This window comes from Mangifera indica, chromosome 8, assembly GCF_011075055.1.
Source record: "Mangifera indica cultivar Alphonso chromosome 8, CATAS_Mindica_2.1, whole genome shotgun sequence".
NCBI lineage: Eukaryota > Viridiplantae > Streptophyta > Magnoliopsida > Sapindales > Anacardiaceae > Mangifera > Mangifera indica.
Genome location: NC_058144.1, coordinates 387,014 through 407,369, shown reverse-complemented (window position 1 = coordinate 407,369; position 20,356 = coordinate 387,014). Strand labels below are relative to the sequence as shown.

General features: G+C 34.4%; 3 protein-coding genes across 7 annotated transcripts; 1 reads left to right on the top strand and 2 right to left on the bottom strand.

Annotated features, from left to right (window-relative positions):
• The first annotated feature begins 163 nt into the window (after positions 1–163).
• LOC123223332 (E3 ubiquitin-protein ligase BRE1-like 1) lies at positions 164–9,745 on the top strand. The gene is made up of 19 exons (XM_044646483.1): positions 164–673; positions 1,415–1,576; positions 1,773–1,857; positions 1,945–2,172; positions 2,273–2,434; positions 2,904–3,094; positions 3,170–3,253; positions 3,363–3,482; positions 3,579–3,765; positions 3,864–4,024; positions 4,106–4,177; positions 5,599–5,675; positions 6,092–6,286; positions 6,383–6,455; positions 6,542–6,628; positions 7,456–7,593; positions 7,671–7,873; positions 7,949–8,114; positions 8,953–9,745. The coding sequence occupies exons 1-19, from the start codon at positions 566–568 to the stop codon at positions 9,082–9,084; spliced, it is 2,631 nt and encodes an 876-aa protein (XP_044502418.1). The 5' UTR covers positions 164–565; the 3' UTR covers positions 9,085–9,745.
• A 2,870-nt stretch (positions 9,746–12,615) lies between these two features.
• Positions 12,616–13,594, bottom strand: LOC123223331 (ethylene-responsive transcription factor ERF039-like). Its single transcript, XM_044646482.1, has one exon. The coding sequence runs from the start codon at positions 13,505–13,507 to the stop codon at positions 12,749–12,751; it is 759 nt and encodes a 252-aa protein (XP_044502417.1). The 5' UTR covers positions 13,508–13,594; the 3' UTR covers positions 12,616–12,748.
• A 1,972-nt stretch (positions 13,595–15,566) lies between these two features.
• Positions 15,567–19,698, bottom strand: LOC123223330 (chaperone protein dnaJ A6-like). Of its 5 annotated transcripts, none has more exons than XM_044646477.1 (8): positions 19,542–19,698; positions 18,701–18,871; positions 18,155–18,320; positions 17,925–18,066; positions 17,195–17,328; positions 16,962–17,104; positions 16,202–16,400; positions 15,567–16,107 (listed from the first exon to the last, which is right to left on the bottom strand). In XM_044646477.1, exons 2-8 carry the CDS (start codon positions 18,848–18,850, stop codon positions 15,782–15,784), a joined length of 1,260 nt encoding a protein of 419 aa, XP_044502412.1. In that variant the 5' UTR covers positions 18,851–18,871; positions 19,542–19,698; the 3' UTR covers positions 15,567–15,781. The 5 variants fall into 5 exon arrangements, with proteins under 5 accessions (XP_044502412.1, XP_044502415.1, XP_044502414.1 ...); XM_044646480.1 differs by having other exon boundaries at positions 18,158–18,320; XM_044646479.1 differs by having other exon boundaries at positions 19,547–19,698.
• Positions 19,699–20,356: the final 658 nt, after the last annotated feature.

The window sequence follows — 20,356 nt, the reverse complement described above, 5'->3', positions numbered from 1 at the left end:
TGAGCTATAATTGGAATTCCAACTACTTAAATTACCTGCTAAGTGAGACTACCCAATCTACTGGTTCATGTAAAAACAAGAGAGAAACATCCTAATACCCGTAATTTAGAATTCCATGTGCGCTAAAAATTATAAATAACATATGTTACAAAAAATACCCTTAGAACAATTACAAAATTCCAAGATTTTCCTCATTACATTCTATTTAGATTTACGAAGTCCGTTTTCTGGTTCTTTCTCCGAGTATTACAGATGCAGAGAGACAAGGGGAGAGATCAGATTACTACTTTTCTTAGAGGTGGATGCTAAAGAGAAATAGAGCCTAAAACCTGTTGAAAATTAGGTTTTCTGAGCCCACAATAAGCTTCTTGGTTGAGCTTTTAAATTAGGGTTTTGGTAAATGATTGTTCCAAGTTTTGGTGTAAAATTCTTAGGGTTTTTAATTTAGTAGTGCTTTTGATTGATAATTCATTTTCGTACAGCCTCTTAGTGGGTTTTTTTCTAATGAAAGTGAGGCTATTATGAGGGTTGGTACTAGGGTTTGGTGTGTTTGTGTGTAGTTTCTATGGGGAGCATGGGTGAGCCAGACCGAAAACGGCGTCACTTTAACTCCATATCTCCAACGGCAGCTACCACTAAGAAACAACCATTCTTTTCCTCTGAGGACAGAAAAGTATGATTTTTTTTCGTAGTGATTACCTTTAATTTTGCGTGGTTTGCTTTATAGTCCGTGTAATTTTGTTATTTTGTTTTTAAATTTTAGTTTCTAAGCATTATTTGAAAGGTTTCATTGGTTTTCGCATCTGTGATATTAGAACAAGAAATAATGTCATGTGTTGATTATTTGCATATTTGATTCTGTTAGAATACCTATTTGTTGGCGGTTGAATGTTGGCTGTTATAGAAATGTATTTTTTAATGTTGGAAAGACTGCTGTGGTGTCAAATTTTCTCTGGTCTGTGAATTGAATGCCTGTTTTCAGTTTAACAATGGCATTGTTTGTTTGCATTTAATATAGTGATTGAATATTGATTTGTTAAACCCATGTTGTTATCAACTGGTAAGTTCTGTTTAGCGTACTCCAGAGCATGGTGCATCTTGTATCGTTTTTATGTTTTAGCATGATGATATGGGACACATCTAGTATAGCAATGTTGAATACCTATCAAAACTGTTTGCAATTACTGTGTACCTTTTGCATGTTTTGCTTTGATTCTGTACTGTAGTTGGTTGAATCTCCTGATTGTTTGATTCTTGGTTTCAAATATAACTTCCTACTGTGCTTGCCACTTGTTGGCAGAATACATTTATTTTTCTTTGCTCTTGATCAAAATAACAGAAGTATGTCTGACTGAGTATTTTGCTATTTTATAGAACATGTTTGTTTGAACCTATTTTCCTTTACATAATGCAGATTGATACTGCAGTTCTTCACTTCCAAAATCAAAAGCTTGTACAGAAGTTAGAGGCACAGAAGGTTGAGTATTCGGCTCTTGATAATAAGTTCACTCAACTGAAGGAGAGACAACAGCCTTATAATTCCACATTAGAGGTGGTGAACAGGTCTTGGGAAAAGGTAATGCCTTCAGTTGTCATTTCTTCTTTTTACTTTCAATGATTTATGTCATTGATAGTTGTCAAAATATTGTAGTAAGTTGTTAAGTAGAAAAAGAAGAAAAGAAACAAGCCAAGTCTATATGGTACCTTTTATCTTTATTCTTACAGTGCTGTGTTTTGCTTGATGGAAAATTGAATTTTTGCTTTTACAATAGCTGATCACTGATCTGGAATCATGTTCCATCCGAGCAAGAGAGTCAAAAAAGGGACAAGATTTTAGATGTTTATCAACTTCAGAGAGTGAGTTTTAAGAACTCATTTTATTATTATTATTGTTATTTATTTTATTATCATTTTCTGAGGGAATTGCTTATTTTCTAATGTCAGATGAGGCACGTTTTCCTGGTGAGGATGCTTTTCTTAGTCGACTTACAGAAACTGGCGCAACTGAAAGTTCCTGTTCTGATAACTGGCCTAGTCAGATGGAAGAAGATAGAGAAACTGCATCTGAAAAGACTAGTAACATCCTATGCAATATATTAGTTGCCATTAACAGCCTTTGTCATCTGAAGGATGGACTATATGCTGCTGTTTTGAATGAGGCTACAGGGGATGGTATGTATTATGGCAAAATTCATATTGTGTAATATCAATTGTAAACTTTACTTGCAAGATTTATTCCTCAGTTCCAATGTACATTATTCTTTTTGCTTAGGTTCATGCAGGCTGAAATCATCTACTGACTTACAGTCTGAAGTTAAAAATCTGAGATTAGAACTAAGTGATCTTCACTTGAAGCACAAATCGTTGGCAAGGGAATTGCAGAGCTGTCAAGACATCGATGCAAAAAATAAAGCTGAGCTTAAACTTTTAAGAGGTAATCTTTTATTTGTATTTCATCTTGTTGAGCTCCAGCATATTAACCTAGACCCAACACAGTTATATATGTAAATGTGGCATTCCTCTATATTAATGCATTTGCACATTAAATATACTTGAATAGCTATCTTTTGTTGCTCATATTAATTAATTTCTATGCTTGGATTATAAGGTTTTAAGATATGGTTCAAAACTTGTTTTCCTGAATGTTTAATGCCTCTGTGCACCGATTTATTTTTCTTTGATGGTTTTGAGAACTTTGTTTTCCGTATTCTTGTCGGAATATTTTTTTTCAATTTTGTCTTGAGCTTGCGATTTAGACGTTGAACTGATCAAGTTCAAGCCTTTTTAAGTGTTGATTTCTGCCTTTGTTTTCATTTCTTTGAACCTGACTTACTATGTTTTGAACATCCATTGATTTTCATGATATGAAAGGTTTGTGAATGATATGATTGGTTTTTCTAAAGGCGAATGGGAGAGAGCGGTTTCAGAATTAGAAGAAAGTAATTGTAAATTGGCAACTCTTAAGGCCGAAAAAGAGGCAACAAAAGGGGCATTTTTCCCTGTTTTAAACCGAGCTAATAAGCTTCCTGGTGATAAGGTCAGAGATGAAGAAAGAGATTTGCGCCAAATGGAATCTGCTCTCAAAGAGCTAATGGTAATTTATAAGTACTTTTTCTCTTTGGTTTATGCTTGAGAAAACCCCTCAATGTAATTAACTTTGCTACTGCAGGACCAAGCTTCACACAGACTGTTGGAACTGAAAGATCTTCATGATGAGAGAATAAAAATACTAGAGCAGTTATTTAAGTTTCAGGTTTGCTTTTTAATGCTGAATTTAATTTACTGGTTTTCTTATGAAGAGTTTTGAGATGTAGCTCTACTTTTTTGGTAACATGCATTGAACAAGGATATTTTATTTACAGAACAAATTGAAAAGTGTGAAATCTGTTACTTCTTCCCAAGCCTTCTTATTGGTTAGAGATCAACTAGAGAAGTCTAAATCTGAAGTTATCAACTACCAGGCATTATTTGAGAAACTACAGGTTGTAACTGGTCGGTACTTTCATTTATGCCTCTGTCCATCCTTTTGTCATAGGAATTTGTTGTGATGCTGACGACCTTTTCAATGGAAATTGTAGGTTGAGAAGGATAATCTTGCATGGAGGGAGATGGAATTAGATATGAAAAATGATTTGGTTGATGTTTTTCAAAGATCTTCAGCTGTTTCACATTCAAGAATTGCTGATCTAAGGACAGATATTAAAAAAGTTATTGATGAAAAACTTAGGATTGAGACAAAACTGGAAGAAGCATCAAGAGAACCTGGTAAGAAATCATGCGATGCTTTCCTTTGATTATGTAATCTGTGTTTTCTTATTTCTACTTTTATGCTTAATATCTAATAGAAATAATCTGCATTTTAGGAAGAAAAGAAATTATTGCAGAATTTAAAGCCCTGGTTTCTTCATTTCCTGAGGAAATGAGTTCTATGCAATGTCAATTAAGTAAGTACAAAGAGACTGCTTCGGATATTCATACATTACGGGCAGATGTGCAGTCTCTTTCTAATGTACTTAATCGGAAGGTTGGTGAATCTATATGTACTCATATCCTCAGATTCAATTGATAGACTTAAAAGCTTTATTGTAATATTTTTTTGGAACAGGTAAAAGAGTGTGAAACTTTATATTCAAGATCTGCTGATCAAGTTGCTGAAATACATAAGTTCCAAGCTATGGTATATGTGTTTCTGTTTCTTTTTAACATCTGATTATATTCAGGACAGATATTTGAAATACGGTTGTGAAAAAAGGGGTCCAGAAGTTTATGATTTTTAGTTCTGAGAAGCTTTCACAAGTATGCCTTTTCAATATTCATGTATCTGTTATAGATATAATATCTAATTTTTTGGTCATGTGATTATCATCATTCAAATAACTGATGAAAGCAAAGCAGCAAGAAGAAAATAATTGTGTAACAGCCGTCATGGGTTGAATGAAACACTATATAAAGTTGCATATTGGATAATGATAGAAAGTGAAAAACAGATGATCAAATGCTCATACTCAAAGAGAATATCTGTATTGATTGATGCTGTTAAAAGGTGGGGACTGACAGTTAGAATAGGTGAAACTTGAATCACCCTTGTCATTCACCTGATTCACTGTTAGATTAGTCTGTACACACAGGTAGATATCAACTGTCACTGATCATTCTTGATACTCCTCAATGTCTTCTGTTTCTTATCCAAAAACAAAAACTGGCTTTCTTTGTTCTAATGATAATCTATATCTATTCGCATACTGGTGATACCTAATTCCCCTTTCTTCTATTGTGTGTTTTCTTAGGGACAAATAAACCTATTTAGGAGACATGCAAGTGACTTGAGGCTCTAAAAAATTGTTTGCTCTTTACTGTTGAATATTTAATTTGGAAAGTAAAAAAATCCCATGATTTAGCAACAGGTCAATGTTGTTAAATTTTGCTCTGATTTTTTAAGTAGACAATCTTATTGGATTGACATAAAGTAGAAAGAAGATCAGACACAATGGGATGAAAAGTTAATTTTTAATACCAAGATAGCCAGCTAGATCTTAAATTTGTGTGAATACGATTTATCCCTGATGTTACATAAAAAACAAAAATTATGATATTGTTTAAATAGTCATTCATGGAAGCCTTCAACAATTTGTTACATTTTTTCCCTATATTGTATTTAGTTGATTGCTGGTCCAGAATCATGTATCTTTTTCTTATCTTGTTTAATCAATATTTGGTTCTTATGAAGTAAAATGATTTTCCTTTCCCCATCTTTGGCATTTAAGGCATTTTTCATGTGTAAAATGAGAAATAGAAGTGGTTAGCAGCAGTCACCAAAAAATTAAGGTTGTGGTATACTCTTTTAATGGATTGCTAGAGAAGGTTTAGGCTGCATCTTGATGGACCTGGATGCATAGCATATTTTTTATTTTGTGTTGAAAACCATATGTTTTGGTTAGTTTATCTATTGCTACTTAAGTGGAGTAACAATATTGCAAGTGATAATTTCACACTTAATTAATTTTTTGCAGTTTTTTTTTTTAAGACAAATAGTTAAGCTTGTAAGCTCTTCCCTTTGGTTTCTGTTATTCACTTGTTTACTTGTTTTTTTGAATGCAGGTTCGAGATTTCACAGATGGTAATCTGGAGTTGAAATTGATTTTGGATATGTATAGACATGAATCCACAGATTCAAGGTTAAAAAACCTCAAAAAAAATATCTTTTTCGTTTTGGAAACAAAATGCTGGTAGATTTTAGATTTTTGTGTTTGATAAGTTGAATGTTCTCCAGTCTTGCTTGTATTAGACAAAAACTTGTATCTGTATCATGTTCTAGGTATCAGTTATATTCAGTAGCTTTTTGACAGTTCACTAGATTAATTGTTCCAAGTGTTTTTTGTTTTGTTTTGTTGCACCTGCTATATTTTTCTGGGTTGTGCTTTCATTCCTCGCTCCAATTGGGTTATAGGACTGAATTGTTAATCTATTGCTACGGTTTTCTCTAATTTAGCTCTTTGTCTTGTTGTGAGGCTTACACAATTGTTGATACAGATGGTTGATGTGCAGCTCAAAATAATTTTGTCGCTCTGATGAATTTAATTCTCAATTGCAGGGATGTCATGGAAGCTAGGGATTTGGAATACAAAGCATGGTCTCATGTTCAAAGTTTGAAATCTTCTCTTGATGAGCAAAACTTGGAATTACGAGTGAAGGCAGCCAATGAAGCTGAGGCCATATCCCAGCAAAGGCTAGCTGCTGCAGAAGCTGAGATTGCTGACATGAGACAGAAGCTGGAGGCTTTTAAAAGGTTAACCATGGATGTAGTTCATGAGAAATGTACTCTTATTCTTTTGAATTATTTGGTTATATTTTACATATTAATACTTAGCTGTTATTGTTTCAGGGAAATGGTTAGTCTTTCTGATGCCTTGAAATCCAAAAATGAAGAGATTGAAGCCTACTTATCGGAAATAGAGGTTGCCTTCGTGTTATCTCATTTAGCTTCATTCTTTTGTTCTACTGCAGAGTTTGTCTTAAGGATCTTAGTTTGGTTTTTTGTCAGACAATTGGACAGGTATATGATGACATGCAAACACAAAACCAACAACTGTTGCAGCAGATTACAGAAAGAGATGACTATAACATAAAGGTAACGATTCTGGCTCAACCCTTTTGGTATATTTTAACTTTCCCTTTAATGTGTGGCATTAAATTCTGACAACAGTGTTGTGTAAACCTGATTCAATTACACATTAAGATGGAGGGATTTTTTTGGTAAATACAAGCGGTTTCACTGGTAAGAATGGACATATTTTTTGGAGATGATACCAATTGTTTCTCTCCAGAGTATGTTGGCTTTGGAACTGTATGGCTTGGAACTGGTAGAGCGCTCAATTATTGTCTAACTTGTGTTAAACTTAAAATATAGGATTTTAGGAATTTTTTTTTTTTTGGTTCATCTGTAATCTTTACTGATGTATTAGATTGTCAACATTGGTTTTCATTTTCTTATGCGTTCTTCATATTCCCTAATTACCTAAACCTCAGCGCCCCTGTTCGTATAGTTATACTTACTAATTACCTAAAAATTGTGATTTTTTTGTATAACGGAAATAAAAGTTCTTGCGGCAAAAATTTTGTCCATTTTCTTCCGCTTCCCCAAGATTAAAGATAATTTACAGTAATTTATAACAGAGAAGAGTATAATTCTATGGAAGAATGTATGCATTTAATTAACAGAAATATACAATAATATTAAGCATTTAAAAAGATAGCTATCTACTTTTCATATTTATTATATATTCTTCTATATTAATAGCAGTTCCTACTAAAGGGAAAATAATCCTCACCAAAAAATTGTTTGACAAAATAAATCTGTCCAAGTTTATGTGTATGTGTACATTGATTAAACTGTCAACTTTTTTCATTTATACAATTTCAGAAATTGACTTTGTGGCTTTTACTCTTCCTTTTCAGCTTGTTTTAGAGGGTGTGCGGGCAAGACAAATGCAGGATGCTCTAGTTATGGAAAAGCGTACCATGGAAAGGGAGATTCAGCAAGTGAATGCATCTTTTAATTTCTATGACATGAAAGCTGCAAGAATTGAAGATCAGGTGTGCCTTTATCTTTTGTAGAAATAGAATCTGGACTGTTGCAGAATTTAAAGCTTAATGTTGTCGGTCCCCTGCAGTTGAAATTTTGTGTAGATCAGGTTCAGAAACTCACAGAAGACAGATACCAAAATTCGGTTACTGTGGAAAATACCCAAAAGAAATTGTTAGATGTGAGAAGGTCATCTGTACAAGTGAGGGAGTCATTGGAAGAATCTCAGTTGAAGGTTGATAATAGTCGTATGGCTCTTATGAAGCTGCAGATAGAGTTAGAAAGAGAAAGGTAATGTATTCGGTCTTACTTTCCCATAATTTTATGTGAAGTGGATGAAATGGATTAATGGTTCTTTTATATCAGATTTTCCAAGAAGAGATTAGAGGAGGAATTGGAAGTTGCCAGGAGAAAGATTTCATGTCTTCAAGCCCAGACAGAGGAGTCCTCAATTGCAGAAGAGCTACGACAGGAACTTAGAGAATACAGAGAAATACTCAAGTGTAGTGTCTGCCTTGAAAGGCCAAAAGAGGTACATGTGCTGCTGTGCTTGTAGTATTTTGAATATGTGTGTGTGTGTGTGTGCATGCTTAGTGCAAGAAATGATTGATTGGAGTGGAGTTAGTTTTGATGAGTGAATTTGTGAGCTTTTGTTGTATGTAACAATTTCCTTTTTAACTGTGCAATGTCATGTGTTCACTATTATTCTTGATGATTAGTAATTTGTTGCTGCATGCTGAACTATAGTTGAGCAATGCAACACCAATGTGGTGGTTCCATGGTAGTTGTGCACATGTATGCAAGGCAAAAGGCTGGATTTGAGCTGAACTAGCTCGAGCTCGATTGTCAGCTTAGTTTGATCGAGCTCAAAACAAGCTACCATAGTTATAAGAAAATATCAGCTCAAGCCATGGGAGGGTTCACTGAAAAATTTTATCTTAATTTTTTTTTTTTCAGTTGAGCTTGAGCCGAGCTCGTGCTCAGGTTATCAAATTAATCTTGAGCTCAAGTTTTTGAAAACTCATTTATCAGGAGCCTAGGCTCAAGTCCACCCCTAGGTGGGCATGTCTTTTAGATTCCAAATGTGACAGTCAATTATTTTGAATTTCACCTGGAATAACTAGAAGAGAAGAAAAGAAACCATTCTTTTAACTGATGGATTTAAACTATTGGATAATAGCTTATAATGTGTTCATGGCATAGTATAGGACTTAGGGATGGGGGGCCATATATATCTCAAAATGATTGAATTACCGAGTAAATGCTCCAGTTTGGACTTAGATTGGAGATGGTTATTCTGAATACTCTTTTACTTTGAGCAGTTGTTTTCATCTTCCTTGTCACAGTACTAAGATATTTTCCACCTTCAGGTTGTCATTACAAAGTGCTACCACTTGTTCTGCAGCCCCTGTGTACAGAAAGTTACTGAATGTCGTCACCGCAAGTGTCCAGTGTGTGCTGCAAGTTTCAATCCTAATGATGTCAAACCTGTTTACATCTGATCTGCTGCTTCCAACATGAGGCACTTTTGATCTGGTTCCTTAGATGTTTGACATAATGATGGCCTGAGGTTTACATGTATTACTGTATTTGAGAATTGTGGAGGTAAAACAAATATCAACGGGAGCCAGAGTGGTTTTCCCTGTCAATTTACTAGCTGGCCAAATCACCACGAGATTTGCCGGTTGGTTCTTGGTTGTTCTTTTTTTTTTTTTTTGAATTTACAGCATTTATTCTTTTCCCCCCTTCATTTCACAGCCTCTGGAATCTTTCAATTTATTGTTTGCAGATTTCAGAATGATCCAATTATATTTTCAAAGGCCATGGAGGTTGCATGACATTATTATGATTAAAAATTATGACAAAAAGAAAAAGAAGTATCCTGGTATGGTACATAAGAGGTTCTCTGATACTTATCTTTCCAATGATAACATCTGGAACATTAATGGAATATTTGTGATGATTTGAAGCTTTTGTCATTTTTCTGTTTGTTTTCTTGTTTAGCGAAGAGTAGTTATGTACTTATCCCACCCCCCAAAAAAAAAGTAATGTATATAGTAATTGTTTGCCCAGATGTAATTCGATTTGTTCGGAAGATGTAAAAGTTTTTGGAAGTGAATAATGATAAATGATATAATGTTGGAAACGAGTCCTTTCCCTGCTTGTGCTGCGTCTCTGTTTATGGTAATTGTTTGTCCATAATTGTAATTCGAATGGTTGGCTTGTGTTAGAAAAATGTTGCAGTGATCTGTATTTATGTGTAAGATTGGTTCTTTTAATACATTTGCCCTTAGGGTTGGATACGATAGAGTTGTATTGGGCTGAAGAGCTCTTTTGTTTCATTATTTTTTATTTAAATGACACTTTTATTTGGGTGATTATTTCTTTTTCTTGATGACTCTACTCTAGTATTATTATTTACAATGAGTGATCTGAGTCGAGTTTCTGGTTGGCCCTTGGTTGGGATCGAGTTCATCTCTGATAGCTTGTCACCCCCTTTTCTTTTTTTAATTATTCTCTTTTTGTTTGAATAATATCACCACACTATTTAAAGAGAGGAAACTGTTTGATTTTGAAACACTAGATAGGTGTTATTAATCTTGTATATATTATAGTTTAAGATGTTATTGGAGGACTGATTGTACATTCAATAGTATTACTGATAGAATAAGTAGCGTTTTCAATGAGATAAAGTAATATCGTTAGAGAGATAAATTTGAATTGAGCTATCAAATTAAAGTTCTAATTCAAATTAATCTCAATTAGTTTGGTTCAGTCTAATCCTATTTACAATGCAATTGATTTACATAAATTTTTTCCTGCCTCATGTATTGTCATTTTGTAAAGGATTTAATGCAATAAGTTGAAGGACCCTCATGGGCCAAACTTCCAGTTTTTGTCACCAAGTTATTGGAATTATTAGGATTGGATTTAGTTCTAGATCGAGTGGGTGAGTTCGCCTTGAGTTAAAGATTCTAACTTATTTTCAGTTAAATTTGAGTTTAATTTGGATTGGATTAAAATTAAATTGTTTTTAAAAAAAGTTTGAATCCCGATTTTTTTAACAAAGACAAAACTTGAGGTTGCCTTTTTTTTTCTTTTTCTTCTATTTTTTTGGGCTTATATAGAATCCAGTCTTTAAAAATTGATAAAACAGATGATGAAAATTGCAGAGTTCAATGTCCGCGTTGTTCACGTGGTGAAAGTGACCGTGCCCAAATCGGCTTGAAATGTGTCCAGGTAACGCTTCGTACATGACCAAGTTGGAGGGGTTTGTCCGTGCCAAAGCCAAAACTCAAAATGTAGCTTGTCGTTTGTAGCATTTATTTTTAATGTGGTCCCTGGGAGACACAGGTCATAATAAATTTTTAAAAATTTATTAATATTTTACTTAAATAAAATTATAAATTTATAAAATTATAAAATCTTGAATTCAATTAAAAAATCAAACTTACATTTGATTTGATAATAATCAAATCAAACCTAATTTGAAACAAATCAAACCATGAGCAAACTGCTGTCGGGGTGCATTGAATTTGGAGCTTTTGATGAAATGGTTGCAATAAAGCTCAAACTAACATGCCATTAAGTGGGTTCGTTTGTATTTGATTAGACCTCCGCATTCATTGCTGTTAGCACCGACAATCACCCTAAAAAAAAATACATACACGTGGTTGATTATGGGTTGGGGAGCATAGGATTCCTAGATATTTATGGGTTCCAAAAGAGGGCACGGTCGTCATTTATGGTCAAATTTGAATCTAAATCCAATATAAAATAATAAAAAAAGGCATGGTGTATTTGTTTGATTAGGCGTTCGTTCTTTTCTCTTAATTTTTGTACCAGAAATTTGTGTTTTAAAATATAGCACATGCTCTCCATGCATCGCAGGCCTCTCCCTCTTCTGTTTTATTTTTACACAAATCGACTTCAATTAAACTAGAATAAATTCGATTAAAGTTTAATTCAAATTTATAATAATTAATTTAAATACTTAAAAAAAATAACAATTATTTAAATTTTCTTTATTCTATTAATAATGATATATTATATTATAATAATATGAAAAGTAAGGTTAGATTAATCCCATTCGAACTCAAATCTAATATCCAAACCATTTAAACTCATATATTTAAATTAGATTAAGTTTAATTTATTTTATAAAAAATAAACTCAATTTTTGATTCAAACTCAACTCGTTTCATCAAAGCTCAAACACTTGGCAATGAAACTAACCTTAATGAAAAAACATACAAGTGTATTACAATTTGAGCAAAAGAACTTGATGCATTCTCTCAAGCTTTACAACTTGAAAGAATTCACCATGTTTCAAATATTCTGTCTTTATTTTTACGAGTAAGTCCATTCGGTGGACCGCAACCATCAGATATGCCATCTTTATTTTTTGGATTTGACTTAGCTAAATGGGATATACATGTTACAGATCTATTGCTTGAAAAAAATGTCTTGGGTGAGATGAAATTGTCACTTTCTTCGAGTACTTGCGTGTGTCCAGACAAGTTTGAATTTGTCACTTTCTCCTTGTCAATCATATGGGAGTCACTAGACAGAGTGACGATATTGCCGAAAATATTCCACCATTCGATCCAAGCTGTTTTAGTTTGAATTCAAACTCTAATCAAATTGGAACCAGTGATTGGGTTTGTTTTCATGAAACAACCTAAGTTGATCAAATCTAAACATATGAGTTCAAGCTTGTTCAAGTTAAGTTAAAATAGATTCTTTTATATTCGAATTCGAATGAAGTCCAACCCTGCATGCAATGCACCAGAAGTAACTTCTTTTTACCTGCAGGTAGACATACAAATAAAGTGAAAGAAACTTGTATCCCAATATCACCCGAAGGGCCAAAGAGCTGGCTTTATATCTGAAGGTCAATCATATCACAATAGAGATTGTTTCATCAAAATGTGGTGGCTATCTAAGCTAGATTTAGTAATTTGGCAAGCTTTTTAACTTTAAGTCAATACCCCATGAAAACCCTGTAAAATAAATTCAAAGAAAATATATAATTGTAAAAAGGAATGAGTTACTATGTATATATACGGCCAGATGATGATCGAAAATTATTTCATAATATTACAAAGGTAGAAATTGACAAACCAAATATGATTCCAACTAGGGTTCAATCTTTTTTCTGGTTCTCTACTGATACTCCCACAAGAATGGCTCGTCAAGACGGAACCCTGTATCGACTGCACAAAGTTGCCATGTTGATGATAAGTAATTGCAAAATCCATCGTCGCTTCGATCAGAGGCGCCATTGATGAAGAGATCAGGCAGGTCAAACAACGTGTCGTCATCGATATCAATGGAAGGAGAAACAGAAGGAACCTGAGGTTGGCTCGGTCGGGCTTCAGTTTGAGTACATGAAGGGGTCACTGAGTCTTGAAATGTGAGAGCGGCTGCTTTGGCGGCGGCAGCTTGGATGTCTTTGGGAGAGGTGGTGAGCGGGCGAGGAAGTTGATGGACAAATTCAGGGAAATTGAGAAAAGCTGAGCGGCCTTTGATAGTTAGAGCGGCAACATCGTGAGCTCGAGCTGCCATTTCGGCAGTAGGGTAAGTTCCAAGCCATATTCTGGATTTTTTTCTTGGTTCCCTTATTTCAGAAACCCATTTGCCCCAACTACGCATACGTACTCCTCTGTAGGTGGGCGGGCGTCTCACATTGTCATCACCCTTGAGTAGTTTCTGGTCAGCTTCATATCTGGTTTCATCATCTTCTGCTTTTCTTGAAGCTTTTTTAGCAATACAAGTCCAAGAAGGAGTTTTTGAATTGTGTTTGGAGAGGGAAGAAGTAATGGTGGGTGAGCAAGAAGTGGAGGAGGAAGATGAGATAAATAAACTGTGTTGATGATTATGGCCATCAGCATCAATGTTCTTTATCTTGATATGCTTTCCCATCACAGAGGCTGAGCTAACGGAAGAATGAAGTGTTTGAGCTTTTAAGATTCTCTAAGAAATTTGTATTTCTTGAAGAAAATTAAATAATATATAAAGAGTAAGACAAAAATGAAAAGAAACTTGGTGGTTCATAACCAAAAAAGAAAAAGTGTATAATACAAACAAATACTTATAAAGTTAGACCATTTTTAATCAGATTTCGATTATTATACCAAATAAAAGAAAACTTTAGCATCATTATATTATTTAAGTCAAAAGTTTAATTTTAAAATTTTTTTAAAAAAATTTAAAATGAAACTCTTTTATTTGGGGGTCTCTATTCTTATCACTCAAACTATTTTCTGGTGCAAGGATGGCACTCTTGTATAGTAGTTTTATATGAGCAAAACAGCTCTTTCGCCATGGCTTCCCGTAGCAATAAATAAGAGGTGAGGAAAATATATAAGACGGGCCATCTTCTTAATGATGTCGTCTCTGTCTGTTTTCAATTCTGAGTGCAAGCTAGTATGGATTTGGAAGGTTGTGGTCCTAGAACCTAGATCACTCTACTTTCCATTTCTATAATCAGTCACGTTTCATTGAAATAATAATGGCAACTTTCGCCTTTCAATTTCATAGCACAACAACCAGAGATCCTTCTTGAAAACTGCCAAACATTAATTGATGTTATGGCCTTACTGATCTAAAAAGGGAAAGAGGAAACAGTGATTTTGAAAATTTGTAGGTTTACTCCATTTCTTATTAGTTTAGAAAATCTTGATGAATGTTTTAAATATATTATTATAATATCATAATAAATCGTGTTATGCATGGAATTACGCCAGTTCATATTTCACATTGACAAGAATTTGGACGGCCATGCGCTTGATTTCAGTTAGAATTAGGAGATTGATTTGATTTAGCTGGCGGCTTAAATGTCCACATCACGAGTTTCTCATTTGTCCGTCCTTCATATAATTGTTGTGTTGCGTGTCCAGATTTGCCTTATGCCTTATCCCGAGTCAATAGCAACACCAACCATCACACACCAATAAAAATGAAGACATTGATCTTGATTGCATCCATCGACTTATAATCTCAAAGTGAGAATCCAAACATAAAAGACTGATTGTAACCAAGGATAAGGGTGGATTCCATCCTAACTGAATTAGTGGCTAACTTAATTTCGAATCAAAGACATAATGTCCAGCAAACTCATTCGAATTTATATACAATATCACAAGTGGGTTATCAACAGTGCAAATATGGTTAGTATAAATAGTAAACTTAAAATTGACATGTTTGTGTCGAGCTATGAATTTGATCCGAAACTCAGATCAAACTCACCCCTAACCAAGGCTCCAAATCTGTGGTGCACTAATTCAGTGGCTTGGCTTGTCTTGAATAACTACTTTGACTTCAAAATTTATGCCTATTGTATTAGAGTTGAATCAAATCCAAACAAAAGTTATCTCATACTTCATGATTCAAGCCCCCCTGTCTTTCTGGGCGCACGGACCATTCTCTCTGAGCAACTACCCGAAAATCATCGATTTCCCAAAGTCTCAAAGTCTAGTGCCTCAGAGGCCGTCCGCTATCGCTTTGATGTAGCGTAAATGCCTGTTGCTATCACTTCTTGTGCTGCAAAGCCTTCCTCCGGATGTGTCTTGAGATCCATCCCTTTTGAAGGAAAGTCAATGGGAAAATGAATCATTGCTAGTGATGAAAAATCATCAGAGAAAAAAAGAATCACAGATGAACCAAATTTCCAATGCAACAACACCAACACCAATACAACAAAAATGTTCAAACTAAACCGTGCTAGAGTTAATATTTCTTCATCTCAAACTCAGTTCATTCAAACTGAAATTGAACAAAACTCAAGCTCTGATCAAACCCTGTCTGACGGATCAGTCAATTACAAAATCAACAACAGTTTATTGTAATCACCTCTCTCGAGAGGAGGAAAGGACTTTCAGTTCAGATAGCCAAGAAAAAGAACTTTTAAATGCTGCATCCCGGGAGATTGTCCGCTTCTAAAGTCAGAACCACAGATTTGAAACACGGTGAACCAGGGAAGTAATTTCTTAAGCAACAAAGCCTTTTAATTTATCATAAATAGGTAACTGTAGCATATGAATTTTTATCCCGAGTCAATAATCTGTTTTAACAATTAAAACACAAAAATGCAAGGGCAGAAACAACACATAAATACTTGACACCAACATCACCAATATAGAGCGCAGATTACAGCCTCTTCCACATCAGCGACCAGGAAAGACAAGAACTCTTGCCTTACTGCTGAGAACACTGAACTCGTGGCATAGATGACTCCTCCTCATCTTCATCATATGCCTCCTGTTGATGTTGATGATGTTTTTGTCTCATCTTATCCTCGATGTTTACATCATGCAATGTGGTCTCTTCACAATCATGCACCTCCATATCTGACAATTGCTTGCTTGCTCTTGGGGGTAGTATAGTCTCCAAAGTCCGGCACTGATCTAGAGAAAGAAACCCTGAATCTGGAAATTCCACATCGAAATGGATGTAAAGTCTGCCCTTCATGAAGGGCCTTTGGTAGTGAGGCATTCCCTCATCGTTAATTGCTTTGTATTGACCTGTATTAATAACGAACAATTAGCAAAGAGAAAACTAAAAAAGTGGAAAGGAACAAAACGTACCAAAATAATTAAAAAGGTTCCCAAATAATACCAGGCTTAACAATCTCGCCAGGATTTGATTTGACAAGTAGCTGCCTGCCATCAAGATGGATCAGAGCAAACTGAAACCCACAGAGAGCCTCAGTGAGACTAAGGGTGTGCTCTACATACAGATCATCAATCATCCGCTTGAACTTGGGATGCTCCTTCTGTTGTAATACAAACACTATGTCCCCTGTAATTGTATCAGGCTGCAAGGAAGGGAAAGAAAACATTAGAACACAATCCAGAACACGTCAACACTCAAAAGCAATTTGAAATTTAATGAATAAAATCAACATCTTGAAATGCCATGGACCACTAAGTTAAGAAGAGAACACTGCCTCGAAAATCTTAAGAAAGGATTAGGAGAGGAATAAATAGATAAGAAATACTAAAGACTTACCCACAATGCACATCAGATAGCAATATTTAATTAAATGCTAAATCTAAGAATGCATTCAACTTTACTCTCAAAGCAACTATAGTGTCTCATTTCTTCTAACATATCTAGTTTTTAACTCACTACCGAGCTAACAATCTTCACCCATGATTACACATCCATAGGGCACCAACTTCCCCAATGGCCAACAAGGGATGAGGTCACCCTCATCCATCAGCTTAACATAAAAGCAGTCCTGTCCAGAGCTTGAAAGGTTTGATGAGCATGCTATGCCTAATTTCAAATCCGTGAATTTACCTATCCAGCAAAAAGATCCAATTTAACCTTTTAATCTAAAGTTTATCAAAATTTAATTTAAGATCAAACTTACAGATTCATCAGCTTGCCCCTCAAAGACGATTTTTTGGCCATGTTGCATCCCTTTTTCCACATGCACTTCCAGCACCTTCTTTTCCTGAGAAACCTTGTTTCCTTTGCAGTGCTGGCATTTATCTCTTTCACTGATGACCTCACCTGCACCAAAGAGGAAAAGTTAAAATAACAGACATTATCAAGTGACAAAAATTATGAAAAAACTGCAACAAATATGTTACAGTCAAGCACCTGAGCCTCTGCATTCCGGACAGACATGTTGCATTTGTTGAATCATGCCCAGTCCAATCTGCCTTGTTGTTATTTTCATTCCAGCACCTTGGCATCCATAACATTTACCAGAGGTCCCACTTTTTGAACCTTTCCTGATATGTATATGAGATAAGAGAATTCAATAAACCATCTTCAAGCATTAGCCAGTTCGATGTAAAAAATGAAGTCCTTTTATCTCATTCAAGGGAGTTGAAAAGTCTTCATGGCCCATGAAATAAATATTTTAAAATCATAATTCACATGAGTATTGCCAAAAGCTCCTAAAATATTATCCTGAGAAAATTTAGGCACCAAAGCCATTATAATCTATAATGATCCTCCAAAGATTTAATATGAATAAACAATAATGAAAATACTTGAAAGACAGAAATGAGAGATGCATGCATTTTGAAAAAATATACCAGTGTTGAAAATCCAACTATTACCATGAAATGAAAAGTCCATATAGTAAACTTTGATTATCATGGAACTTGGAAAGACGAATGCATCTGGCATCCAAGACAATAACACACACAAGTATCTCATGTCAAAAAGAAAGTTAAAAAAGAACTAAAAATGTGAAATTTGTTGCTACTCATCCAAAGTGATAAAGATTAACAACAAAAGTTTGAAACAAGCCAAATATGAAACAACAATAAACATAAACTCTCCTCTTCTGGTTCAAGTGGATAGCAAAATAAAGACATACCCTTTACAATTTGAGCACAGAATATTCCTTGAAAGAGAACGTTTCTTAGTTGCTCCATTGTACAATTCCTCTAGAGAACATTTCAGAGTATGCACAACATCTTCACCACGCTTTTGCCTTCTTCCTCTTGAGCGACCACCACCTACAATATCAGAATACTTGTCTAAGAGAGTTTTTCCCAGAGAAAATATGAATAATAAAGAACTAAAATATTCCGCAAGTGGTCTCACCACCGAAGGCTCCTCCACCAAAAAATGATTCAAATATATCAAATGGATTATGCGAAGACCCAGCTCCCCCCATTCCTTCTTTAAGAGCATCTTCACCATACTGATCATAAATCTCCCTTTTCTCAGGATTGCTAAGAACCTCATAAGCTTGAGCCAGCTCCTTGAACTGATTCAGAAATACAGCAGCTAATAATAGTTAAAAATCATGCAACCCCAAGCACAGGTACAATTCCATGCTTACCCACTAAAATATTTTAATTTCATTCGCATAAGAGCTTCTACTGAGTACTCATCAAACATATCAAGGAAAATTTTTCTAACAAAGTAAATTATTGCAAATATTCTTATCTACATCTACCCACCGTCTTGAAGCAAAAGAGAGAATATTCATGCCCAAAACATCTGGATAGTGTCCTCCAAATCAGTAAAAGCACTTCAGTATAAACACAATGCTCTACCACCCAAAGCTTTCTACATGAAATTATAAAAGAAGCAGAACCCATAGATTAACATGCAAGGAAAAACACACAGATTGCACTATCTCACGTTCTCAGGATCCCCACCCTTGTCAGGATGGTTCTTTATAGCAGCTTTTCTATACGCCTTCTTTAACTCATCTTGACTTGCACTTTTTGAAACACCAAGAACCTCATAATATTTAGTGCTATCACTCTTCCTTGGAGCACGCCCAAACATGATTGAATCACCTCAGTAATACTGCATATTTAGAAAAAGCACAAGCTAGCAAACTAAGCTAAAATAATAATAAACATGTGCTCGTTGCTTCTACAAGCTAAAAAGACAATTAATCCACAAGGTTAGTATACATGCACAAACAATATATATACAATATATATATTGTTACATTAGAGTAATAGTATATACACAAATAATGACATATCACTATATAATTAAGTAATTTTAAATTAGAAATAAAATAACACTCAAAGAAACATGTCATTATTTGGGCACGTAGTTTTATCGGTTACATTATCTCTAATTCAATCCACCCCATCACATGATGTGTTTGTACCCATTTTTAGTGGGTAAAGTATTATTGTTCCTAAGTAATCTCTATTTACGAAAGAGTAAATATAAATAAAAATAAAACTATAAACAAACGATCTTCTTCAGGAATTGAATGTTCAAAAATTTAGAAAATTGCTAAATCATTGATCCGGCCAGACCCTGGCATCAAATTACAAAATCTTATCGTCAATCCCAAATAAAAAAATTCACTAAATGCAACCAGAGTGACACAATATCGGAATCATTCATTATTTCTTAAGAAGAGAAAAAGAAAACCCTACCTTTGAAAATCTGGCAAGATTAAAAAAATAAATAAGTCTTAGTAAGAAAGAAAGAAAGAAATAGGAAAGATCTAAACTTTACGGATCGAAGCATGTAGAAAGTCCTTGGGATGAAGAAGAGAGAGTCCTCAGAGAGCAGAAGCTCATGACGTAAGTACGATATCGTCCCTCAAACTCTCTCTCTCTCTCTCTCAAATATCCTCACAAAGCGCAGAGAAGCCTTTGACGTTTTTGACAACTAGTGATCATTTGCCACGTGGAACTGAGAAAGACAACCGTGCTTTGTTAATGGGATTGGATTAAATTTAGTATTCAGTATATTAAAGTTACTAAACTTTTAAATTTTTTTTTTAATGGACAAATTAATTATCATAGTTTTAAAAAAAAAATTATTAAACGAGTTCGTCCAATATCTTCCATAAATATTAAAGTTTATTTTCTTTTATAAAAAAATTTAAAAGTTTAATTCTTTGTTTGTATGATAAAAATGTAAGGGTTCAGTCATTGACTCATTTCAATTTAAAAAACAAAGTTTGGTTTTTCTAACGTAAAAATTGATAAACCAACATCTAAAAGTGTTGTTAATACTTGCAGTGGATTTAATTTTCCAAGATAATATATTTACAAGAATATTCTCTTGAGTTATGAGACAGGACAGGACTCAAGTCGACTTACTGTTCTTATTCCACTGTTTTTTAAATTTATTATCCAAGAAAGTTGGAACTCAAATTAGCCACATTCTATTCTATTATTTTGATTTTAGAATAATCCTTAATAGTAGGTTAGTTGCATATATAATATAGCCACTTTCATTGGGTTTGGTCTCAAAGCTACTTTAATATCCTCAGATAAACATCACAGCATAGGGTGAAAAGACTCATCTGGTTCATGA